Genomic DNA, 20,503 nt, shown 5'->3' with positions numbered 1-20,503 from the left:
AACCTTTTTAGGCCCCATGCAGAGACAGTGCCTTCAGGTCTCCAAAGCAAGGACTTGAATAGTAAGTTAGGATTCAGGCAGTGCCCCATGTGATGTGATGTTTCTTGACCTGTGAGCTGCTGGCAATAGCTAGGAACATGTGAATTTTAATATGAGAAGTTGTGAGTAGGATTTCTGAAAATGAGAGTCTTTGTCTGTTACTACTGCACAGGTGATAGTTTTCCCCACTCTGCATGATGTTTCCACACATATGTAGTACTTCTGAAAGACTAAAACCCCAGCTTTGAAATGTGGCTGTATTAAAGAATCTAGATTTTCAGTTTGTTTGGTTTATTTGATGCTGAGGTCATATCCTTGTGTGGTCCATTTATTCTGTGAATTATCCAAAACCTATTATTGAAATTCTTTTTGAAGCTTACTGCACATTTCCTCTTTGAAATTACACTATTTGCATTGTAAATCTTTGATAAAATAGTGTCCCATATCAGCGTAGTGCAGTGTCTTGTAATTCTCCCTCTTCCTGACATGAGTAAGTACAAAAGAATGAGTAAGTGCAAAAGAATATCGCCGTAAAAATGTATAAGAGTAGCTTAGTGTTTAATCCTAGGCGTGGCAACAATACTTTCTCAGATTCCCCTGTTCCCACCATGCATGCCCTTCGCTCTGAGTTAATTTGGACACTGCCGAACACATAACACGTTTGTTGTTTTCTGTTTGTTGGGGTTTTTTTCTGGGAAGTTGGATGACAGTATATTTTTTAGTTTAGAGCTCTTTCTGGTTTTCAAGACTGCAAGTGATAGTGAGGCTATCCCCTCCGCTTTTTAAAACCAAAAATAACTTTGAAAATTGAATTTTGGTGTGACCGTCTTCTTCTGTTATAACTTTGGCTGCGAGATTAAGCCCTTTCCCTTGTCCAGTTTCTATCTATTCTTTTACATCTATATTTTCATACAGAGATTCTGCTTTCAACCCCTTTTGGCAAGCTGTATGGATTGATACCATTTAATTGGTTGTTGTAAAGAAAGTTTTCTAGGCTCTGAATCATTCCTGTAGCAGTGCTCTGACTACTCATGAGCATTTTGTCCTCCTGGTGTGGATACCTGGCCTGTTCTAGCTGCTAGTAATTCTTCTGAACAAGACTGTACAAAGAACTAGATTTTATTACCCCTCCCTTGCTCTTTTCTTTTAAATCACAGGGAGTACAGCAAAATTCATTGCAGAAATCGAAAGGGGGAAGAAAAAGACTTAATAGTCAAGCTGCTGAAAATGTTGAAAAACGGAGAAGTATTAATCTCAAGAAGTGTGAAACACAGGTATATAATTTTTTTTTTTTACTTCTATTTTGCTATGCATCATAGATAGGTCAAAGCAATCTGTGTTTTTCCTGGGCAGACAGATAAGTCATCTTCTGTTTATGTCACGTATTAATATTCATATCATTGAAATATTCATCTCTATAATGAAAGACTGTTCTTTTTGGGGCAGGGAAAAAAAACCAACTAACCAAACCAATCAGCATTAATGTAAGCCAAAAGGAATTATCTTTCCCTCTCTTTCCCAACCTCTGGCCAGGAACATCTACAGCATCCTTCATGTTAGCATCAGCAGGCATATGGCCTTGCTGTAAATTAGATCTGCTAGCTGAGCTGGATGAAAACTTACTCCAAAAAGGAAATGAAATTTTCACTGGCATGTTCTAGAGAGCATAACATACTTTTCTGCTAGGGTTATAGGCAAGGGGAAAGGGAGGAGAACAAAACTTTTGGCACAAGTCCAGAGTCAGATTAGCTTAATCCAACTGTGAAACTGCAGAGTTAGCATAAAAGGTTTAATCTAACTCCTGCCAAAGAAATTTGCCTTTAATTACTCATGTGTTAACATAAGCCAGTGTCTTGTATTTGAAGTAAGATGTTATTAAATGCCAAGAGTGAACTCTGAGCCATGGTAAGGATTAGGTGGCATTGCCACCTTGGCTCCCTGGCTCTCTAGAGAGGAGCCTGCTCACCCTGCCCATCTCCACCTGACTCCGTGCTGCAGGACACGCTGGTGCTATGGCAATTCTGTGAATGGAGGGAATCACTGTATTATTGCAGGGGATATGCTAATGTTACCTGCATATTTCAAATCTTCACAGAGCTCCAAGGACCCTTCAGATGAAGAGTCAACCCAGTTGAATACTGATCTTCCATTTTCCTGCACAGCTAGACAGCCACAGTTGCCTAGACAATTCAGCACACCCCAGAGCAACTCGCTAATCATGAATATCCTGGGAGGAAGTACCTCTGTCAGAAACATCTGGACTGACCATCAGATCAGGCAGGCATTGTTTCCCAGCCGGCGTCCACCTTACGAGAATGAAGACGATGAAGATGATTATCAGATGTTTGTACCATCAGTGTCTACATCCAACGCTAGTTCAGCTGTCGGTGGAGAAAGGAGGGGTTCTTCTGGGCGGCCGTGCAGCTGGCACTTGGGGGTAGCGCATCAAAACGAGACTTCTAGCCCCACTCGTCACAAAATTGTTAGGCGGGCCAGTAGCGCTGGTGAAAGTAACACGTGTCCAGCCAGCGCCAGGTATAAAATGGGGGAGCGCAGTTCTCGAAGGGAAGTGAAGAGAGCAGAGGTGAGCAGTATGAATGCGTATCCCGAATCTTCAGAGGAGCTGACCATTGATGACATTGAACATGTTTATGATAATATAAGCTATGAAGACTTAAAGCTGATGGGTCTGACAAGAAGGGAGGAGACAGACCGTGGTCCCCAGAGATCTGCTAGAGACTCTCTCTATGAGGCTGAAAACAAAAGCAGCTTAGATTCACCCTCCAAAAAGAGGACAGCAAATCAAAACAGAGCCTCCATTCGTGCTAGCGGGGATGAGATACTACTTAGTAGAGAAGCACCTACTTCAAGTTTGGATGAGCTCAGGATCGTTGAAGACAACATCTATGACACCATAGTGCTTCCAGAAACGCCACTATTGAATTTTAAATGTGAGCCCTTAAAATGCTCTAAAAGGCGGAGTTTTCTGGGCCTGGAAAAAGACTTTGCATGTTGTGACAATCTACGGCAGTTTGTTTCTGAAGAGAGTCTCCAGTTCAGTGAAGATGAAAGTCCTTACCATCATGTTCCTGTCGACAATGACTATTTGAGCTTAGTAGATAGCTCCTCCAACTCAGATTCACTCTCCCATAAGTCTGCAGCAGATAAACTCTCAGAGGAAGTCGATGAGATTTGGAATGACCTGGAGAACTACATCAAGAAGAATGAGGAAAAGACAAGAGACCGTCTACTTGCAGCCTTTCCTGTTTGTAAAGATGATATGCAGGAGAGGTTGCACGCTGGTAGTACACCCGAACTGAGTAAAGATGTAGAGTACTCACTGTCTACTCTCTCTCTGCCAGAAACTCCTGTTTTCACTAAAACTGTGAAGCCCAGGGCTGCCACCTTAAGCGAGGCTAATCTCAGGCTTGAAGACACTACACCATGCAAGGAGAACTCTTTTATGAGTCTGAACAGATCTTCCTTCTCCAGTGAGATGCCTTTTGTAGATAGTCCATATGAATCTGCCAATAGTGTTCTGTCCAATGCGCATACAGAGGGCATGGAAAATGACTTGGCTGTTGTGGATAAAACAAAGAACAGAGTTTTTATGATGGCAAGGCAGTACAGTCAAAAAATTAAGAAGGCTAACCAGCTTTTGAAAGTTAAAAGTCCAGAGCAGGAACAGCAAGCTAGCAGACAACAGAAACTGAAACACAAAGATCTTGCTGCCATTCTGGAGGAGAAGAAACAAGGTGGTCCTGCTATTGGTATGTCAAAAATATTTCTATGCACATATATTTCTTTAGCAACTTTCAGTGAAATTTGTGTTCTGAATTGGAAGATTAAGACTTTTCCCCACCTTACTAGTTGAGTATCAGTATTGCATTTTCTGTGTTACCACTGAAATGAGTTTTTGTGACTGCTTCTAACACGAGTAGTCCTTTATATTGCAACAAATTCTTGTTGTTACTTGATAAAATTGGGAATAAATAGTGGGGTAGTGTCAGGAAAGATCAATTCAGCTTAGGCTGGAAATAGAACTTATGCCTGAAGCACTATTGGCCTCTTTACAGAAAAGCAGTTATTTCCTTCAATAGTGTGATCATCAGAGTTTGACTAAAAAGGTGTATTTTCAGGTATGTTCACCTTCTAACAAGGCATGTAGATTTGCTCAGGTACCACCCACATCAGACTTATAAGCATAAGGAATGGGGTTAGATAAGAAAGAGCTGGTCTTTTTGCTCTTTCTAATGGATGTGCAAAGTCATGGATACGCAACAGCTTTGGAACTATTTTTGTCCATAGCCAACTGAAACAAATTGGAAACATGGAGCTAGCGGATTCCATGCACTAGAGTGTCATTCTTGCCTTCTTGTGATATTTATGAAAGTCCCTAAATATCTTATTTACCAGGCCATTTTCAGAATGTTCTTTTCCATTTAACATGAAACAAGCGGTGTATTATTGGAACCGTGTGCTACATTGCATCCTGCATGACTGTTCACTGTTGCAAGACATTTTATGCTTCTTTTTTGCAATACAATGTACTGGAATGCAATGCAATGCACAGCTCTTCCGCTGAAGATATTGACACAGCTGTTAACTCTTCTCTTGGCCAATACAAAGCGTTTTGGGATTTTTAAATTTTCACGTGACTCGTTCGAATGAATTGCTTGCCTCTGCTCAGTTAATTCTCTCTCCTTTCTAGGTGCCAGAATAGCTGAATATTCCCAGCTTTATGACCAAATCGTCTTTAGAGAAAGTTTGCCTAAGGTCCAAAAGGATGCCTGGGCCACCCCTCAGGAGCCACCAGCCGGGAGGTTTTCCACGCCCATGGCTGTGTCTCCTCCCCGTTCCCAGGCTGCCAGTGAATGCTCAAGAGCAGAAGATTGGCTTTTGCACTCCACATACAGTAACGGTGAGCTGGCCGACTTCTCTCCATGGCCTGAATCCCAAGACCCAAAGTCCAAGAGCTCGCATACAGAAGCTGGTACAAAAAGCAGTTCGAGGCAGTTGCCATCAGCTGGCTCGGTGCCTTCCCTTCAGATTTCTAACCGTTTGCATGTCCCGGCGCAGAGGTGGAGTGCCATCATAAGCCAACCAAACAAAGAAAATTTACATCAGGATCACATCTATAACTCCCTTGGGAGAAGAGTAAGCAATGTAAAACCACAGGCATACAGCAGGTCGCAGTCATCTTCCTCAATTGTGGTCAACAGGTCTGGAGAATCAATTGTATATCCTAATGAAATGGACAAGAAAAAGCTCCATTCGAATAGGAACTTCCGATTCAATGCCCATCAAACACTGGGTATTGCTTCGGGATGTACAGGGCCTGATACAAGAAAGCAGATCCCTGAAAACTGTTCAGATATGATTCTGCAGGATTCTCAAAAAGTCCTGAGAGTGAACAGGGCCTCCCCTCTGACGGCACAGATGGCCACTCAGAACTATTTTTCTAATTTCAAAGATACTGAAGAAGGAGAAGGGGATGATGATGACTATGTTGAAATAAAGTCTGAAGATGAGGGATCTGACTTGGAGACTTCTCAGAACCAAACAAGGAAACTGGATCCGAAGCTGCGTAACGCAGATGCTGCTCCTTCTGAAACGCTCTGCGGCAAAACTGTCTCTTGTACTCCTGCAAAGTCCGCCAGCAGCAAACACGCGCTTACCCCGTATCTGACCGCATATAGTGATTCGGATAAACTGAACGACTACCTGTGGAGAGTACCATCTCCCAATCAGCAGAATATTGTCCAGTCTTTAAGGGAGAAGTTTCAGTGTCTCAGTTCAAGTAGCTTTGCTTGATGCTTTCAGTAATTTCTAGCTGTACTGCCTTATCATGACAGAGTATATACTAGGACAGTCAGTACTGGTATCATGTATTTCCATAATATCACACAATCAGGCATTGTATCACAGTAATATTGTAAATAGATGTGAAATGTATCTTTTTGAAAATGGTTTAGAATCCTGGAAGTGAAAAAGGCCACGTGCGCACTGTCTAGGGTCTTGCTCCGTAGCGCAGGTGGACTTCTCATCTCCTATTGAACCTTTGCATCTCTTCCCTTGTTAGATGTGATACCCTTCGATTCTTACCATCGAACCTAGTGTGATGCCATGTGATTCTTAAATCATTTTATCATGTGGAAACCTTAGTATTCGGACTTTCAAGTTGGTGACCAGTGTTCTGCGTCCACAATACCCACGTGATTACTCTGGTTACATATGGGAGCCTTTAGCTGAGCAGCTACTGCTGTGACTGTGCAGATTTCTGAGCAGGTTTCTGGTAATTACACCAACATGCTTCGTGTGCAATTGCACATGCTTTTTGCATGTTACTTCTCGTCAGACAGATTCCAAGTGTGTGGGACCAATGCATACGCTACATTACTTTGGAACAGGCTTCTTAATGTTTTAAACAAAATCTAGTCCTAGTGCTTGTGAGGGATGACAGATTGGTATCTCTGTGTCTGAAGTCTTTTCTACTTTCTGTAACTGCATACTAGGCCGAAGATGGGCAGTGCAGCTTTTTGTGTGAACCTGTGGATGTGACGCAGTCCTTGCCTGGAGGATGTTTTGGGCAGTAGGAGGGGAGCTCTGCTGCTTGTGAGGATGACTAGACCGGGTTTGGTACCTCCAGTGGTCGTGATGTTTGTGACACGCAGGCAAACTTGTGAGTTATCTTGTAGCACAGAGCCCAGCAGTGGAAGGCCACTGGGTGTGAATTTGCCAAGTAGCTGTGTTTTATACTTGAGTCCCAAAGTCAGTAACCTCGAGAAAAAATGGGGCTTGGCCAGATACTTGGGTGAGATATCAATTCTGCGGCATGTTTGGCCCATAGGGTGTTTCAGCGATACTGCTGGTTGAGTTACAAACTGCCTTCCGCAGGGAATGTATCTCCCATAGTAGGAAATGACCTTTCCTGGTAGAGAGAGGTAAAATATGTGTTTTCTAAACCAGCCAGGGCTGAATCTAATCCAATTTATGTACAGTGAAAGTAGCTTAAAAAATGATGATACATTCCATTCTTTTGCAAATAACGAATAGAATAAATGCTGCCATTTACAACAAGAACAGGCTTTCCAATACGATGCACATTTACTCCCCTTTGTCATCTTTGTTGCACAGCTTTGGATTCTGTTACTTGAAAACATCGTACCTAAAGGAAAGCCTAAACACATCTACACTGATCGTCTTGTGTGACTGTTGTTCTTTTTTGGTGCTTAAATTCTTCAGATTACGTGGATAAAGCCAGTACCGACTTAAACATATCACTAAATAAAGGAGTTTCCTTGAAATGCGATTTTTACTAACCACATATCACTCCCCTCAGCTACAGAGCACTGTATTTCCAGAAGGGCTGACTATTTACTACATTGGTTACCATGAGGAAAACCTGAAGTTATCAGTGTACAGCTAATTACTTGTAGGCGAAGATTTAAGGACTTGAATTTGTTAGAATGGATTAAATTATTTACCGCACCTATCTTGCATTGGCTAGGAATTGCTATTTTGAGGGCTGGTTGGTCACGGTACTTACTAGCCCGTACCACAGGGATACTTGTTACAGTCAGTGCATCCACTGTGATAGGACCCGCATCTATCGAGTAAAATCCGACTGAGAAATAATGTTGTACATATTTAAGATGCCGTAGCAGAGCCCGTATTTATTTAATATAGCTTGTAAAGTATTGTAAATAGGAATAGACGTTAAATCTGTGCTTTACCCGCGCACATCTAGATTTGTTTAAACAGCTAGGGGAATGGGGTTTAACTCGCATCTCATGCAATCAGTGGAGTTGGGGGTGGGGGGGGTGTGGACGACTCAAACAAACAGAAGAAGGGACTTCTGCTAGCGTGTAACTTCGCCCAGGGACCATTTCATAGTATTTTTAATAAACGTTGAGAATGCAAAAGCTTTGGGTTCCGTTCATTGGGGTCGGAGGCGGGGTGGAGGTTGGGGTTTATTAGCGGGGGAGGAGGGAGGTGGTGGTTCCTGCCGGCCGTAGGCGATGTTCGAGGGTGGCTTTCTTTTTGCAGACAAGCGGAAGCCAAAGGGGCTGAGCGGCGGGGCGGGGAGCGGGGCGAAGGGGAGGGCGGTGCTCTCCGAGCACCGCCCTCCCCTTCGCCCCGCTCCCCGCCCCGTCCCCGGTGCTGCCGCTTCCTCGGAGCCCGCCGGAGGGATGAGGACGGCGGGGCTGCGGCGCTGCCTGGCTCCGGTGCTCCCCGCCGCGCTGCCGCCGAGCCGCGGGCTCTGCGGGCGGCAGCCGGGGGGCGGCGGCGCGGCGGCGGCGGCAGCGCGGTAAGAGGCGCACGTGGGGAGGCGGCGCCGGCTGATGCAACCGGGGGGGGCGGCGGGGATAAGGGGGTTTTTGGGGGGAAGATGTTGCCTCGGTGGGTGCGTCGGGTTGGTTTTCGGGGTGGGTTTTTTGGGGGTGTGTGATGCCCCGCCGGGGAGGGGAGGCGACCTCGTGGTAAAATGTCGGTCGCCCCCGCAGCCACCGGTTTTTTGCCGTGGGTTTTGTGTTACGGCATTTTGAGCACGCGTTACGTGGCGATGCTTCAGGTGAGGCCGCGCATGGGACGTGTGCCTGGAAGACGTGTCGTCTGGGTCGTCCCTCCTCGTCCCGTCCCCCCACCACCCCCCCCCCCCTCCCCCGTCCATTCAGCCTCAGCCTGCCTGCTGCCGGCATTGACCTGAATTGGTCATTGGCTTCTGCAAGGGGGAGGGTATGAGGTAGCAAAAAAATCGTTCTAGGCTGTTTTCCCCAGCTAGTTTTGCCTGCTGTGGGGGACCCAGGCATCCTTCAGGGGGTCTCCTACTTCCTGCAGCGTCTCCTTCTTCCCCTGCTGGGTAAGTATCATCTGCATGTGCAGAAGGTAACAGAGGAGAGCAGGCACACGCTTACCCAGAAAATTTTTCCAGTGCCTGGCTGCTGCTGGTTTTTCCAAGAAGCAGCGTGGCAAACAGAGCTCCTCTGTCTCCCCGCTGCCCGCAGTTTTGAATAGCATCCATGAAGAGTGGCGGGGTTGCTGCTGTTAGGGCTGGTGATGCCTGTGTTGAGCTGTAGCGGCCCCAGGTGTAAAGGCCTCTGCTTCTGTTGCCACCTGGGCCTAGGGTGTGGAAACCAAGGACCCACCTGAGCCGAGGGCTTGGGGTGGTGGATCCCTGCTGCCCTTCCCGTGGTGGGGCTGGGCAAGCCTTCTCATGAAAAAGCATAGGCTAGCTATTAGGCTTTGAGCGTGTTGGGGCAACGACACACCTAGCTGTAAAACAAAGGTGTTTTGGTTTATTAGGGTTTTCTGTACCTGACCGCTGAACACCAGCCTTCACAGTTTACATCCATGCGTAATTTTGTTGATTAAAAGCATATGTGCCTAAGCACGTATTCCATATTGCTGACTAAGATAGGTTTCTGCTGACTGATTTTAGGAAGTTTTATTTTGCTAAAGATTTGCCTGTTGTTATTGTGTTGCAGCAAAATCACCGAGAATGCAAAAAAATCCTTGGCCTCTCTTAAGAGAGAAAACCCTCGGCTTGAGCCAACGCTTGCCATTATTCAGGTACAGTATGTCTGTATGCTAGCTGGCTGTGAGAGATCCCCTTCGGGTACCGTTGCTTGTCTGAAACTGCAGAAGTGCACGATGCAGAAAGTAACTTTTATTCAAGCAAAGTGGCAGGAGGAGGTGATCCCACCAAACTGTAGACTGAGGAGTTTTCAGTCTCATAAGCCCTTCTCCAGGCCTGAAACAGCCACAGCAAACTTCGGGCTGTGGGAAAGGTTTGCAAAGGAAGGGAACAATTTTATCGCTTCCTCCTTTTGCTAACACAGTCTTCCCCAGATTGCCTTTTCTCACAGGTTGTCTAAGTTGATGGACGTACTTAAGTTAAAGTCAAAGTGGTTGTTCTCAACCTTTCTTTAGCTTGAAGCTTTTGTTGCAGTCCTGAAAAAAGTGTTTACGTGCCTGAAACGTGGGCCTCCCTTCACCTCCCACCCCTGAAATAACATTGCCAGGATTAAGGAAAGACCCTGCTGCTTCCTGCCAGCCTTGTTGCCTTTGGGCAGCTGTAGCTTACGACTGCATTACTGCTGTCCTAAGGAGAGGAGAACCACACTGAAAACTCCCAGTCAGCTCAGAAGGGCCTGTGTGAACTAAATGCTCTGTGTAAAATGTCAGCATCCTTTAGAATTAGCAGCACGTTCTCAGGTGAAGCAATCTCGTAGTAACTGAGAGCTGTTGTATTGCTAATGCTGTGAAGAGCTTTCCTTTCCTCCCACTGGCGCTGCCATCTTTGAGATAGGCAATCAAATGCAGAGTTGAGGATTGCTATCCCTGCAAAGCTGAGAGATGTTCGTCTTTAGATTTCATAAGGTTTTGAGGCCAAGAAATGGGGGATGTTTGTTGTTCAGAGTGGAACCCAGAGCCATGCAGGCAAAAATGTTTTTGTGCTGTTTCCTGGGATGGTGGTGTTGGTTTTGAGTGCGCGCAAACTGAATCTCTGACCCAGTAGGTTTTAATTTTAAAATCCTAACTATACATATATTTTAAGTACTAATAGTGAATCTAAGAAATGCAGCACCAACTTTATTTCAGTAGGTCTTCTAGTGAGGCTGACTGAACAAGCTCTCCCGTCTCTTATGCTCTGCAGGTAATTGCGGTTAATATTTTCAAATAGCCCTCTAAGGCTATAAGTTTACGGACTGCTAGAAAAGCAGTGACCCTTCTTCTCAGTGACCTGTTTCTCACTCCCGTCTTGTCTCCATCCAGTTGCACCGTGAGCTGGATTGGGGCAGTGATCCACCCTGGGCTGGAGGGGTCTGGGGAGGCTTCCTTTCAGCCACATTAATCCCCAAATCTGGTTTTCTGCATGGCCACATGAGTGTTTTATGCTGGCACAAGGGAAGGGACATTGTTAGGATGGGAGAGGGCATTGTGTGAGGAGGAGGAGGTTCCTGCTCACTTTTAATATCAATTGGGATATATCTGTACCAGTGTTTTGGGTTTGATGATGGTTGTGCTTTAAATGAATGTCCCTCTTGTCCTCATTTGCCCCACTTGCTTTGCATCATGAGGTGGCTGTAGGAACACATAGCCTAGATCCTTCTGGATGAAATTCATCCAAACGATGTTCTCCACCTGTCAGTCACCCTAGCTCTAGCCTAGTTGTAAGGACTGAGGCAGAACTCATTTTAAACGTGTATTTGTTGGTACAAAGATGACTTGTTACAGTCTACAAATGCTCTTGTGGTGCACTGCTCTACGGGGTAACGTGGGCAGAGCCTTAAGATTCGTGCTGCGTTGCACCCAGATGAGCAGAGGGAGGGCAGCAAAATGTTCTCCTTTGCCAGTCGCTCGTGGGTAACAGCAGTCGTGTAACGTGGCACCGCCTCTGCAGCAGTACTGGGAATGAGGAGTTGCAGACTGAGCCTGCTCTGGAATGGTTCTAGATGCATTCTTTTCCTCTCAAGCCATCTGAACCTGCCTTGCTTAGTACCCATGTTGAGCCTCAGCTGGAGCTGTGCAACAGCAAAAAATGATTGGTGGCTGCTTCTTAATTTTGTTGAAGCTGAAAACTAATATATAGCGGCAGGATCCTGCTTAGCAGCGGAGCTGTTGCCCTGCGGAGCTGTTGCCCCGTGAAGCGAAGCGAAGCGTTGCCGGCTTCCCCACACCACCCACCCTGCCCCTGGGCTCTGCCAGCCCACGTCCTGAGCTCTGGCCTCGCCTGTGCCGCTCCGTGGGTTGCAATGGGAACCGGTTCATGGCAGGGACTTTCTGCACCCGCACAAGCTGAGCATTCGCCGGCCGGTGCCGCGGGGCCGTTACAGGGGACAGCGTGGTACCGCGGGTGGCTGAATCCCCGATAAACCTCTCGAGCGGTCCTGGTGGTTACACATCAGCGTGGGGATAAAATTCCACGTTTACTGGCATAGAGGAGCAGCTGCTGAGCTGCCCTTAATCCCATCTCCCCGCTCCACACGTGTTCTCAATGCAGCAGCCTCTGTGCTGCCCCTTGCCCCCGGCTGCCAGATTTGGGGAGTGGGAGACGGGTAGTGCGGTGCCAGGGATGCGGGCAGTGCTGGGCGGGGAGGGAGCCGGGGCGTGGGAGGCCAAGCCCTCATCCCCTCTCAGGAGCTGCCTCTCTCCGCAGAGCCTGTCCTTTTAAATGCTCTTTTTTTCATTGTCAGCAGTCTTGAACCATTTGGGATTAACAGGTTTGGTAAATTGTTACGGGCTTGAACCAAAACCATTTTGAGTGATGCTAGCGACAGTCGAAGCCAACGCTGGCAGCTAACCACGAAGTGAGCAGCTCAACTCTGACGGGAAGTCACTGGCACCAAGTCTTGTGGAAAAAGCTACGTAGAATGCGTTCATGGAATTGTAACGAACCTCTTTAAAATTACTTATTTCGGTCCTGCTGTCTGGGTTGAAAGACAGGTTTTCTATATAATCCTATAGCTATGAGAAGTGTTTTATTTGTTTTGTTACGAAGCCACTAACATTTTTGAGGGTGGAACTGATCTATTGGTAGGAGATTTCTAGTTCTGGATATTGAATTCTCAGTTTTCTTGCTACAGTGTATGAAAATATTTGAAGAGCCTCCTAAGATTCAAGAGTAACTTGAAGAGTAAAATTCAGTTGTAATTATTATGATTATGCACCATATATATTGTGATATTTATAGGTGTAGAGACCTCAGGGAGGAGGATTCCTGGGTGAGATGGTCTCCCAGGCAAATCCGCCCAGTAGACACTTCTGTCCTAGCACAGGTACCTGCTGACAATTGGGAGGAACTGATAACTTCTCTTGCTTCTGTATTGACAGAACTCACTGTAATATATGATGGTAATGATTTGCCTCATTTTTGGTGGTAAGGCAAACCAGTGTTGTTAGGTGATATGGGGACACTGCAGGAAATGCTAGTATTGCTGTTGCCTGTTTCATCCTTGCTACGTGTCTGGGTGGAGAACAGTATCTTCAGATGCAGACTGGTACCTTTCTTAAATGGTAAACTTAACATTAAGGAAATGGCCACTCTTGTCTATAAAAGCCAGGCTAATATCAACACACGCTTAAACTAATCAACCGAAAATAAATTTACTGGATGGCCTTCTGCTTCTTTCTTAGAATTGCTAGGCTTTTTATTTGCTTGAATACTAGTAGACACAGACATCCTCACTACGTTTCTGGCATAGACCTGTGTATTAGTGCACTCACATCTTTAAATGTAAATTTATTATTTTAAAACTTAGTTTCTCTTTTGTTCCCCAAGGCACATAATGATCATTTGATTCAAGAAATAAACAAGAACTTTGCCAAAGAGGTAAGCTTTAGCCGATACACTTGTTATTAATCATGAGCTACTTGCCTTTGGTAATTGTAAGTATTGTCTTTTGGCAGGTTGGTCTACGTGTTATTCACATCTGTCTCCCTGAAGGCAGCAGCAAGGATGAGGTAACTGCAGTACCTGAAGGACTCTTCCTTTTTCACTTTTGTCATAAACTTGTATTTATTGCTGACATTCATTATCACTTTGAGCTGATCTCTTTTAACTCAAATTAGGGTTGGGACTGCCTTAGTTCAAGTAGCAAGTATTATCCCCTATTGGCAGGCGTGGGAAAAAAGGGAATTAATGGGCTTGTCTGCTGTCCCGTGGCAAGCTGAGGCAGAATCAGCAGAGTAACGTTTTGTTTTCGCGTCTGGTATTGAACTGCAGCGTCCCCTCAGACCAGCACAGGTATCCTATCTCCCACAGTTGCTTTTGTGACTGTACTTGATTCTTGCCCAAGTTATTAAGGGAAAATTAAAGATTAATTAATTTAGAGGGGTAGGGGGTTGAGTTTATTTGCCTGTTTATTGATCTTGTAATGCTTAAAGTATGTATTAAAGAAAACATCCATCCCAAATCACCAGAGGGCTGAATTCTTACCTGGTTGGAGGCACAGCACTAGTATCAAGTATGTTTTAAATATAGCAAACCATATTAATATACATGGTTCTGAGGCATCTGAAAGTAAAAACAGCAAAAGAATGTGTAGTAAAAGATGCCATTGTTCCCAGTTGGCCTCCTTGTGCTTGGCAAGTTTGAAAATCCTGCAGGCTTGTGGGCTGTACTGTTTTGTATTTGGTACACTTTGTTTTTAAAATGTTACTGGCTTGCAGTATAATCTCAAGAACAGCTTCCAGATATATTGAGAGGATATACTTCCAGTTATACTGTGAAGAATTTTAGGAGTCCAGTTTTGTGGATGATGAATAGTCAGCTACCCACTTAAGAAGGGTGGGCTTTTGAAATGAAGATCAGATACACTTTGCTGTTGGTAAATCTGTTTTATCTGCTGAGTAACACAGTAGGAAATAGGTAAAATATAGTGAGTATGCAGCAGTAGTTGCTGTTACTTTGAAGTAGTATCTTAGAAAGTGGCTGAGCTGTGTGTGTAAAGAGAAAAGCAGGGTATTTTTTTATATGAAGAAAGTGACTTTCAATAAAATTCATAATGGTTTGCTTACTCTCCTGCGTACTCACTATGACAAAAGTTTTTTTTCATCTGTTAAAAGCCACGTGCTAGCTTGCATTCCCTGGTTTGGGAAGGTGGGAGGGTGTCATGGTTTCAGTACCATGCACTTCTTGTTCTGCCATAACTGCCTGTGTACAGTAAAGGCAAGTTAATACAAGATTGCTTTACCCTGCATGAGTTATAAGTATTTTAAATGCTGTGATGAGGGAAAGCTGAATTAAAGTGAAATGTAATGACAATGGAAAGCTGAATTATCTTCCCAGGAAGCAGGAATATAGTTCAAAGTTCATTAGATTCAGGCTATTTATGAACTATGTTTCCTTTAATTGCTGTGTAGGCCCCCAACATTTTGTAGCATCTCAGGATTTTTTAACCAAAGTGTGGATGTTTTCACATCCGTATTCTGGTGTATACACTCACCCTTACTTTCTGTTAGAATGTATACCAGACCTATTGCTGTCAAATGGCATAGGGTCTTAACATATATGCCCGTTTTTGTCTCAGAAGTCAGCAAGCTAAAGGGGCATTTCTATACCAGTGATATGCTTGTATAGTCTTTGTTAACGTGAACGTAGCGCGTTCTCTTGGTTCAGAGTTGCAGACGGTCTAAGCCCTACCCAATTCCCCTAGCTTAATGTTGATTGTGTATCAAGTGTTTGGGCAGTAGAGTTCACAATTATATTGAATAGTTCACATGAAAAGCGTTTTAGGAAGGCATGGTATTAGCTAAGGAAAAAAAACTTATACTCATTTTCTGTTGGGTATTAACCCAATTAAATTATACAGCTCTGTGGTGACTGCACACTGATTTTATTTATATGATGGAAAGACATGACATTTCTCACATGAGAAAACTTCAGCATGTTTTATTCCATTGTATTCTTCATGGTCACAGCAGAATAGCATATATCACTATGGATCAGCGTTGCACTTTAGAGATGAAGCAATCAAGGGTAGGTAGTACAGTCTCGGATGTTGAATACGACCAATTATAAAACGTTTGGACTCGCATCTGGTTCAGTACTTGAAATTCATAAACTTTTGTGCAGTGCCTTTTCAAAATAACTATTCTTCACAAGATGACTGTCAGCTCTTAGGATCAGGGTGTTTTGAGAAGGAAAATTGGTAACAATATATACTGGTTTAATAAAATGAATTTTCTCTTGTATAATTGGTTTTTCCAGTGTTACAACTTTTTGCCCATGTTCTGTGTTGGGACGTGATCTGGTCCCATTTTGAACTATATTTTAACCAAGGCTTCTTATTTCTAAAAACATCTTCTGAAGCCATTACAGTGTTGAGCTTTTGCTGAGATTTGGAACTGTGAAAGGCAAAATGCTTTTGGTAGCCTCGTGTCACGTAATACGTGTTGGCTTTGCAAAATGTTTAGAATGGAGTCAGGATGGCTTAATTTGGTAAGGCATGGAAATACAAAACAAGGAAAGTGGGTTATAGCTTTTTCATTTAGAAGTAGCAGTAATACGTGAGAGAAGCAAAGGTGGCCATAAGGTAGTTTTAAAATATAGCTTGTATCCCCTTCTAATTATATTCTTTTGTCTGTTGTTCTGATCTTTAATGCTTTTTATTAACTCCCTAGATTGTCAATGAAATCTTGAGACTTAATGAGGATCCTAATGTGCAGGGCCTTGCCCTTGACCTCCCAGAAAGCTTATACAGCAGTAAGGTATTAAACGCTGTGAAACCAGAGAAGGATGTGGATGGGTAAGTGAAGCACTGAGAAATAATATTAGCAGACACAAGGCTGATGGCTCTGTAAAATGAGTTTTCCCCTGTGCTTTTCATTAATGGATTCCTCAGTCAATGTGTCTTGCTGTGCTATTGAGCAGTGATAAAAGATGCTGCTGAATCAATGAGAAGTCTTTTGCTGAAGTAATTTTGATCGTTATCTTTTTAGTCTTTATATACTGTATATTCAGGACATGGTCATTTCAAAGAAATCAAAACCAAAGTTCTTTGATTTCAAAGAAATCAGAACCATCAGTAATCAGTGTGTGATTTACTGATGATACTTAAGGTATTTCAGTACTTCAGTAATACAAATGGTATTCTCGAAGTACTGAATGCAACCCCCAAAATTTTCACAGGAGGGACTAATGGAAAAGTTGCAGAGGTTTTAACTTCCTTACAGCACGCTCTCGCGGCGGGAGAGTAGGCTACCGTAGTTTGGACCCATTAGCACAACTTTCCAGTCATTCTGGAGCTGCACTGCTCTCTGTAGAGACCGCTGGCATAATTTAGGTGTCTGGGTTACCATTTTGCTGCTCTTGCAGAGTTCTTGCTCTCAACTGCATACTGTTACCCATTTTTTTTTGTTGTTGGTTTTTTCCTCTCTCTCTCCCCCCCCGCCCCCCCACCATGTCAGGAAAAAAAATCTGAAAATCTTGCAAATTAGTTACCTTTCCATTATCTGGAGTACTGGAGATTGACAGAGAAGGGAAAATTCAGAGCATCCTTGTGTATGAGAGAGAACGCAGTGCAGCGTGGAACCGCCCGAGCTCCCCCAGCCAGCCAGCCTGAGCCCGGAGGATGAGTTGCCTCCAGCTCAGCTTGGCTCTGGCAGCGCTGGTCTGGTTCCGCTGCAGCCACTGAAGTGTTTTGGCCCAATGTGCTGTGGGAAGCCCACTGCGAGGAGTGAAGAGCTGCCTGTGTATTGTGGGCTGGTGTTACTTGTTTTAACTCACAGATCCCTTTCCTGGCCTTTCTTGAGGCTCAGTGTTTATCTAACTGGGATGTGGGATGATACAAATTAGCCACAGTACATGACTATCAAAGGATTTACTTTTATGAGACATGTTTGCTCTTGGGATTAGCTGTTAGCCATATTACAAGGTTTACTCAGGATTTACGTTACACAAACTTTTTTTTTTTAAATTGGCATATTTTTCCACTGCAGACTATCCGATGTAAACCTAGGACGCTTGGTACGTGGTGATGCCTGTGACTGTCTAGTTCCTCCTACGGCATGTGCTGTGATGGAGCTTCTTGAAGATCTAGGTGAGACCTTTTATCATAATTATTACATTAATTTTAGCCTAACTAATTTTCTCAGTTTTAGTTCTGACTGAGAGACAAATATAATCTCACCTTGTTGTGCTTTCTGGTTTGTGTTGTTTTCCCACCCGACATATATTTGCCTCCCGCTAGTGAGCAATCTCAGTGAGATCTGAATGTAATATTTGCAGAAATGGGTTTCAGTCCTATGGATTTTTGAGATTGCTAACATTGAAATGGCAGATTTAAACAAGTGGCTTTGCAGTGTGTGAAGACGCTGTTAGTTTAAGGCAGTGTTTCAGAAGTAGTCTCTCTTATAGGGATTCATAATTGCTGAGACAAGGATTTCTGTAACAGAACTGTAAACGGGAGGTCAAATGTACTTAGTAGCAAATATGAATGAAAGGATTTGTGCAAATAAAATACCAGGAAACCAGAAGAGCAGTATTTGCTTACTAGAATTAGAGAGTTGCCAGGAAACGACTTAAAACCTGTGGTTTGTCTTACAGCGTGGGCTCCAAAAGAGTTGCCTGTAATGCCACAGGTGCCGTGGTTGTGCAGGCACACGGCGCCGTCCTGTCGTGAGCTGCCTTGCTGGCTCCTCTGGAGGGCTTTGGTAGCGAGTGGCCTGGCAAAGGGGGCAAGTTCACGCAGATGCTCTAGCTCTGCGGCCCGGCGGAGCCTGGTGCTAACGCCTTTGCAGCCGAGGGCGGCTGAACAACTTGCCTTGTGTCGCGCAGGTGGAAAGACAGTGCTGCTGGTGGGAGCCGGCGGGGCGGTGGGCGCTGCCTTGCAGTGCATGCTGCAGAGGGAGGGAGCCGCGACCCTGAGCTGCCGGTGGAAAGCCCCTCAGCTGCAGACCAAGGTGAGCACTCCTCTGTCTGCCCGGTGCCCGGGGGTCGTCCTGCATCCCTGCCGTCCGGGCATCCCCGCGGCCGCCTGCGTGGCACTGCTCCCCCTCGCTGCCGTTCCTGAGAGGGGGACGCATCGTTTCAGGCACGGGCGGGACTGGAGCTTGCTAGGAGCCAGCGTGGGTTAGGGTCTTTTCTCTTCTCCTTCCTGCGTGCTCAGGCAAACAGGGGCCTCTACCAGAATATTACATACGTAGCAGCGGCTGCTATAACTTCATTATATTGCACTGGTAGCTGTGAGAGAAAGAATTCACGGGTACAGTTTAAAACAAATGCATTAGGTCTCCCTTTTTCTTTCCCTCAGTGCGAGAGGTGCCCGCTTTCCTTTTGCCCTGTGATACAGTCATCTGTATGAAATTACGTTCATTGAATTTGTGTCTTAAAGGTTTGCAAATGCTGCCTCTTTTGGGACAAGGAGGATCACAGTCTTTATCTTTGAAGAGAACTGTAAAAGGATGCAGAGAAATTCAGGAGCCTTAATTTGAAGGACTTAATTTACACGGTCTTCCTGGTTGGTTTTTGCAGAGCTTTTAGCGACAACTGAGAAGCTGGTACAACTTCCTGCCAAACTTCCCCGTTTGTTCCTTAATCCCAGATTTCATAAATAGTACGACTGGGAATGTGTTGCCCTTTGGGCATGTGCAGAGGGGTTCCTAATTCAGCCCACGGCTCGGACCCCAGGTGTTAGCTGTAGGAGAGGTGCACGTTACTCCGGCAGCTGTTTCCAAGTCGCTGTAGGGGTGAGGTGCGAGGGACAAGGGACGGCGGACGAGGGACGGCTCCTGCGTTCTGTTTGACAGCGTGTGCCACGAGGTGGCAGCCGATGCAAAATGATAGTGTCAAACCTCTGGGTTTTGAAGGCAAGGACGGGAGGAGGAAATAAGTTTAAGCAGCTGTGATAGTTAGAAAGTTCTCTGGCAAACCTGTGTTTTCACAGCTGCGGATGTTTTTGTCAGGCTTGTCTCAGCTCTCTGCTTTAAGTGACTGACAGCACTTGGGAAACATATGCCTCTCTCAGAGATGGGAGCACTGTGAACTTAATACTAGCCACGTCTCATTCTTTAATTATTTCTCGTTGCTTGGGGTTGTGCTAGAGGACTGCTTTGGGCTGGATGGGGTGGGTCACGGGGTGGCCAGAGGTGTTTCCACTGGTTCACAGCAGTCCAAAGACTTGGACCAGGCCAGAGCCGCTTGTGCAGTGCTGTCGATATGCTGGAGAGAGATCTGTTTCCTTCCATCCAGATGCTTCCCCATAATCATGCTTTGCTTTTTGCCGTTCCCCGTAGCCTACCTCTCGCAGCAGGTCACTGATGGGAAACACAATAGGAGGCCTAAGCAGGAGGCAGTTTGAGACTCTGCACATCAGTCTCCCAAGTTCATGGTAGCTTTTGGCAGTAAAGGAGTTTCTGCTTCGCCTGGAGGACTAACCAGCAGAGCTCAGAGGAAACCTACCTTCCTTGTCTGTAAGCCTGGAGCAGCGCGTCACCAGCAACCCTCAGCGCTGCTGAACCTGGCTGGATGTAACTCTCTTGCAGTTAACTCTAGCTCCTAGATAAAATCTAATGCACGCAGAGAAAACTGTCCTGCTTCGTATTCCCAGAAGCCGGAGAGTCAGAAACTGAGCAACAGATTTCCTACTGAACAACGAGGCACTGCTGTCTTGTGGCAACCTGTATTTGAAGTACAGCGTTGTTAGATAACATGATTATAGCTGATGATACGAATTTATTTGCTCTTGCTCGTTCGAAGTGCTGATAAACTAACAACAGTTTAAAGGCTCACAAGGTTTCTTCTCTTGAGTTTTTTTTAATTTGAATTTCAAGTAAGAAAATGTGTTCATCGACGTTGAGATTTTTCCAAGACTTGGAAGAGTTAATTCATGTTTTGTTTTTACTGCACAATACACTGACTTTAGACATGGCTATACACTTTTTCTCCCTCCTCTCAATGTGATACCTCTACAGTAACAGTCTGTGTGCTGTTGTTTGGAAGTATAACCCACGGTAGCAT

The 20,503-nt window shown here is 45.0% G+C and overlaps 2 protein-coding genes across 11 annotated transcripts in view; both read left to right on the top strand.

Moving 5' to 3' along the window:
- Positions 1-7,955, top strand: part of PLEKHG1 (pleckstrin homology and RhoGEF domain containing G1) — a 139,462-nt gene extending 131,507 nt beyond the window's left edge. For all 10 annotated transcript variants that reach the window (XM_075498997.1, XM_075498996.1, XM_075498993.1 and 7 more), the window contains 3 exons: positions 1,197-1,313; positions 2,135-3,809; positions 4,751-7,955. In XM_075498997.1, coding sequence (XP_075355112.1) covers positions 1,197-1,313; positions 2,135-3,809; positions 4,751-5,853 — 2,895 coding nt within the window. In that variant the 3' untranslated portion in view covers positions 5,854-7,955. The remainder of the gene's footprint in view (positions 1-1,196; positions 1,314-2,134; positions 3,810-4,750) is intronic.
- A 105-nt stretch (positions 7,956-8,060) lies between these two features.
- On the top strand, positions 8,061-20,282 carry LOC142407550 (monofunctional C1-tetrahydrofolate synthase, mitochondrial-like). Its single transcript, XM_075497172.1, has 7 exons — positions 8,061-8,350; positions 9,528-9,612; positions 13,325-13,375; positions 16,168-16,292; positions 17,485-17,585; positions 18,323-18,447; positions 19,780-20,282. The coding sequence occupies exons 1-7, from the start codon at positions 8,061-8,063 to the stop codon at positions 19,876-19,878; spliced, it is 876 nt and encodes a 291-aa protein (XP_075353287.1). The 3' UTR covers positions 19,879-20,282.
- Positions 20,283-20,503: the final 221 nt, after the last annotated feature.

The sequence above is a fragment of the Mycteria americana genome, chromosome 3 (genome assembly GCF_035582795.1).
Source record: "Mycteria americana isolate JAX WOST 10 ecotype Jacksonville Zoo and Gardens chromosome 3, USCA_MyAme_1.0, whole genome shotgun sequence".
Lineage (NCBI taxonomy): Eukaryota > Metazoa > Chordata > Aves > Ciconiiformes > Ciconiidae > Mycteria > Mycteria americana.
Note: the sequence above shows the minus strand (reverse complement) of the source record. Positions and strands in the feature narration are given on the sequence as shown.

What these genes read in the sequence shown, in the direction of transcription:
- LOC142407550 (XM_075497172.1), top strand. Translation starts at nt 8,061, where the DNA reads ATGTTCGAGGGTGGCTTTCTTTTTGCAGACAAGCGGAAGCCAAAGGGG. An exon ending in ACAAGAACTTTGCCAAAGAG is followed by an intron (nt 13,376 to 16,167) that starts GTAAGCTTTAGC and finishes TTAACTCCCTAG; the next exon opens with ATTGTCAATGAAATCTTGAG. An exon ending in CCAGAGAAGGATGTGGATGG is followed by an intron (nt 16,293 to 17,484) that starts GTAAGTGAAGCA and finishes TTTCCACTGCAG; the next exon opens with ACTATCCGATGTAAACCTAG.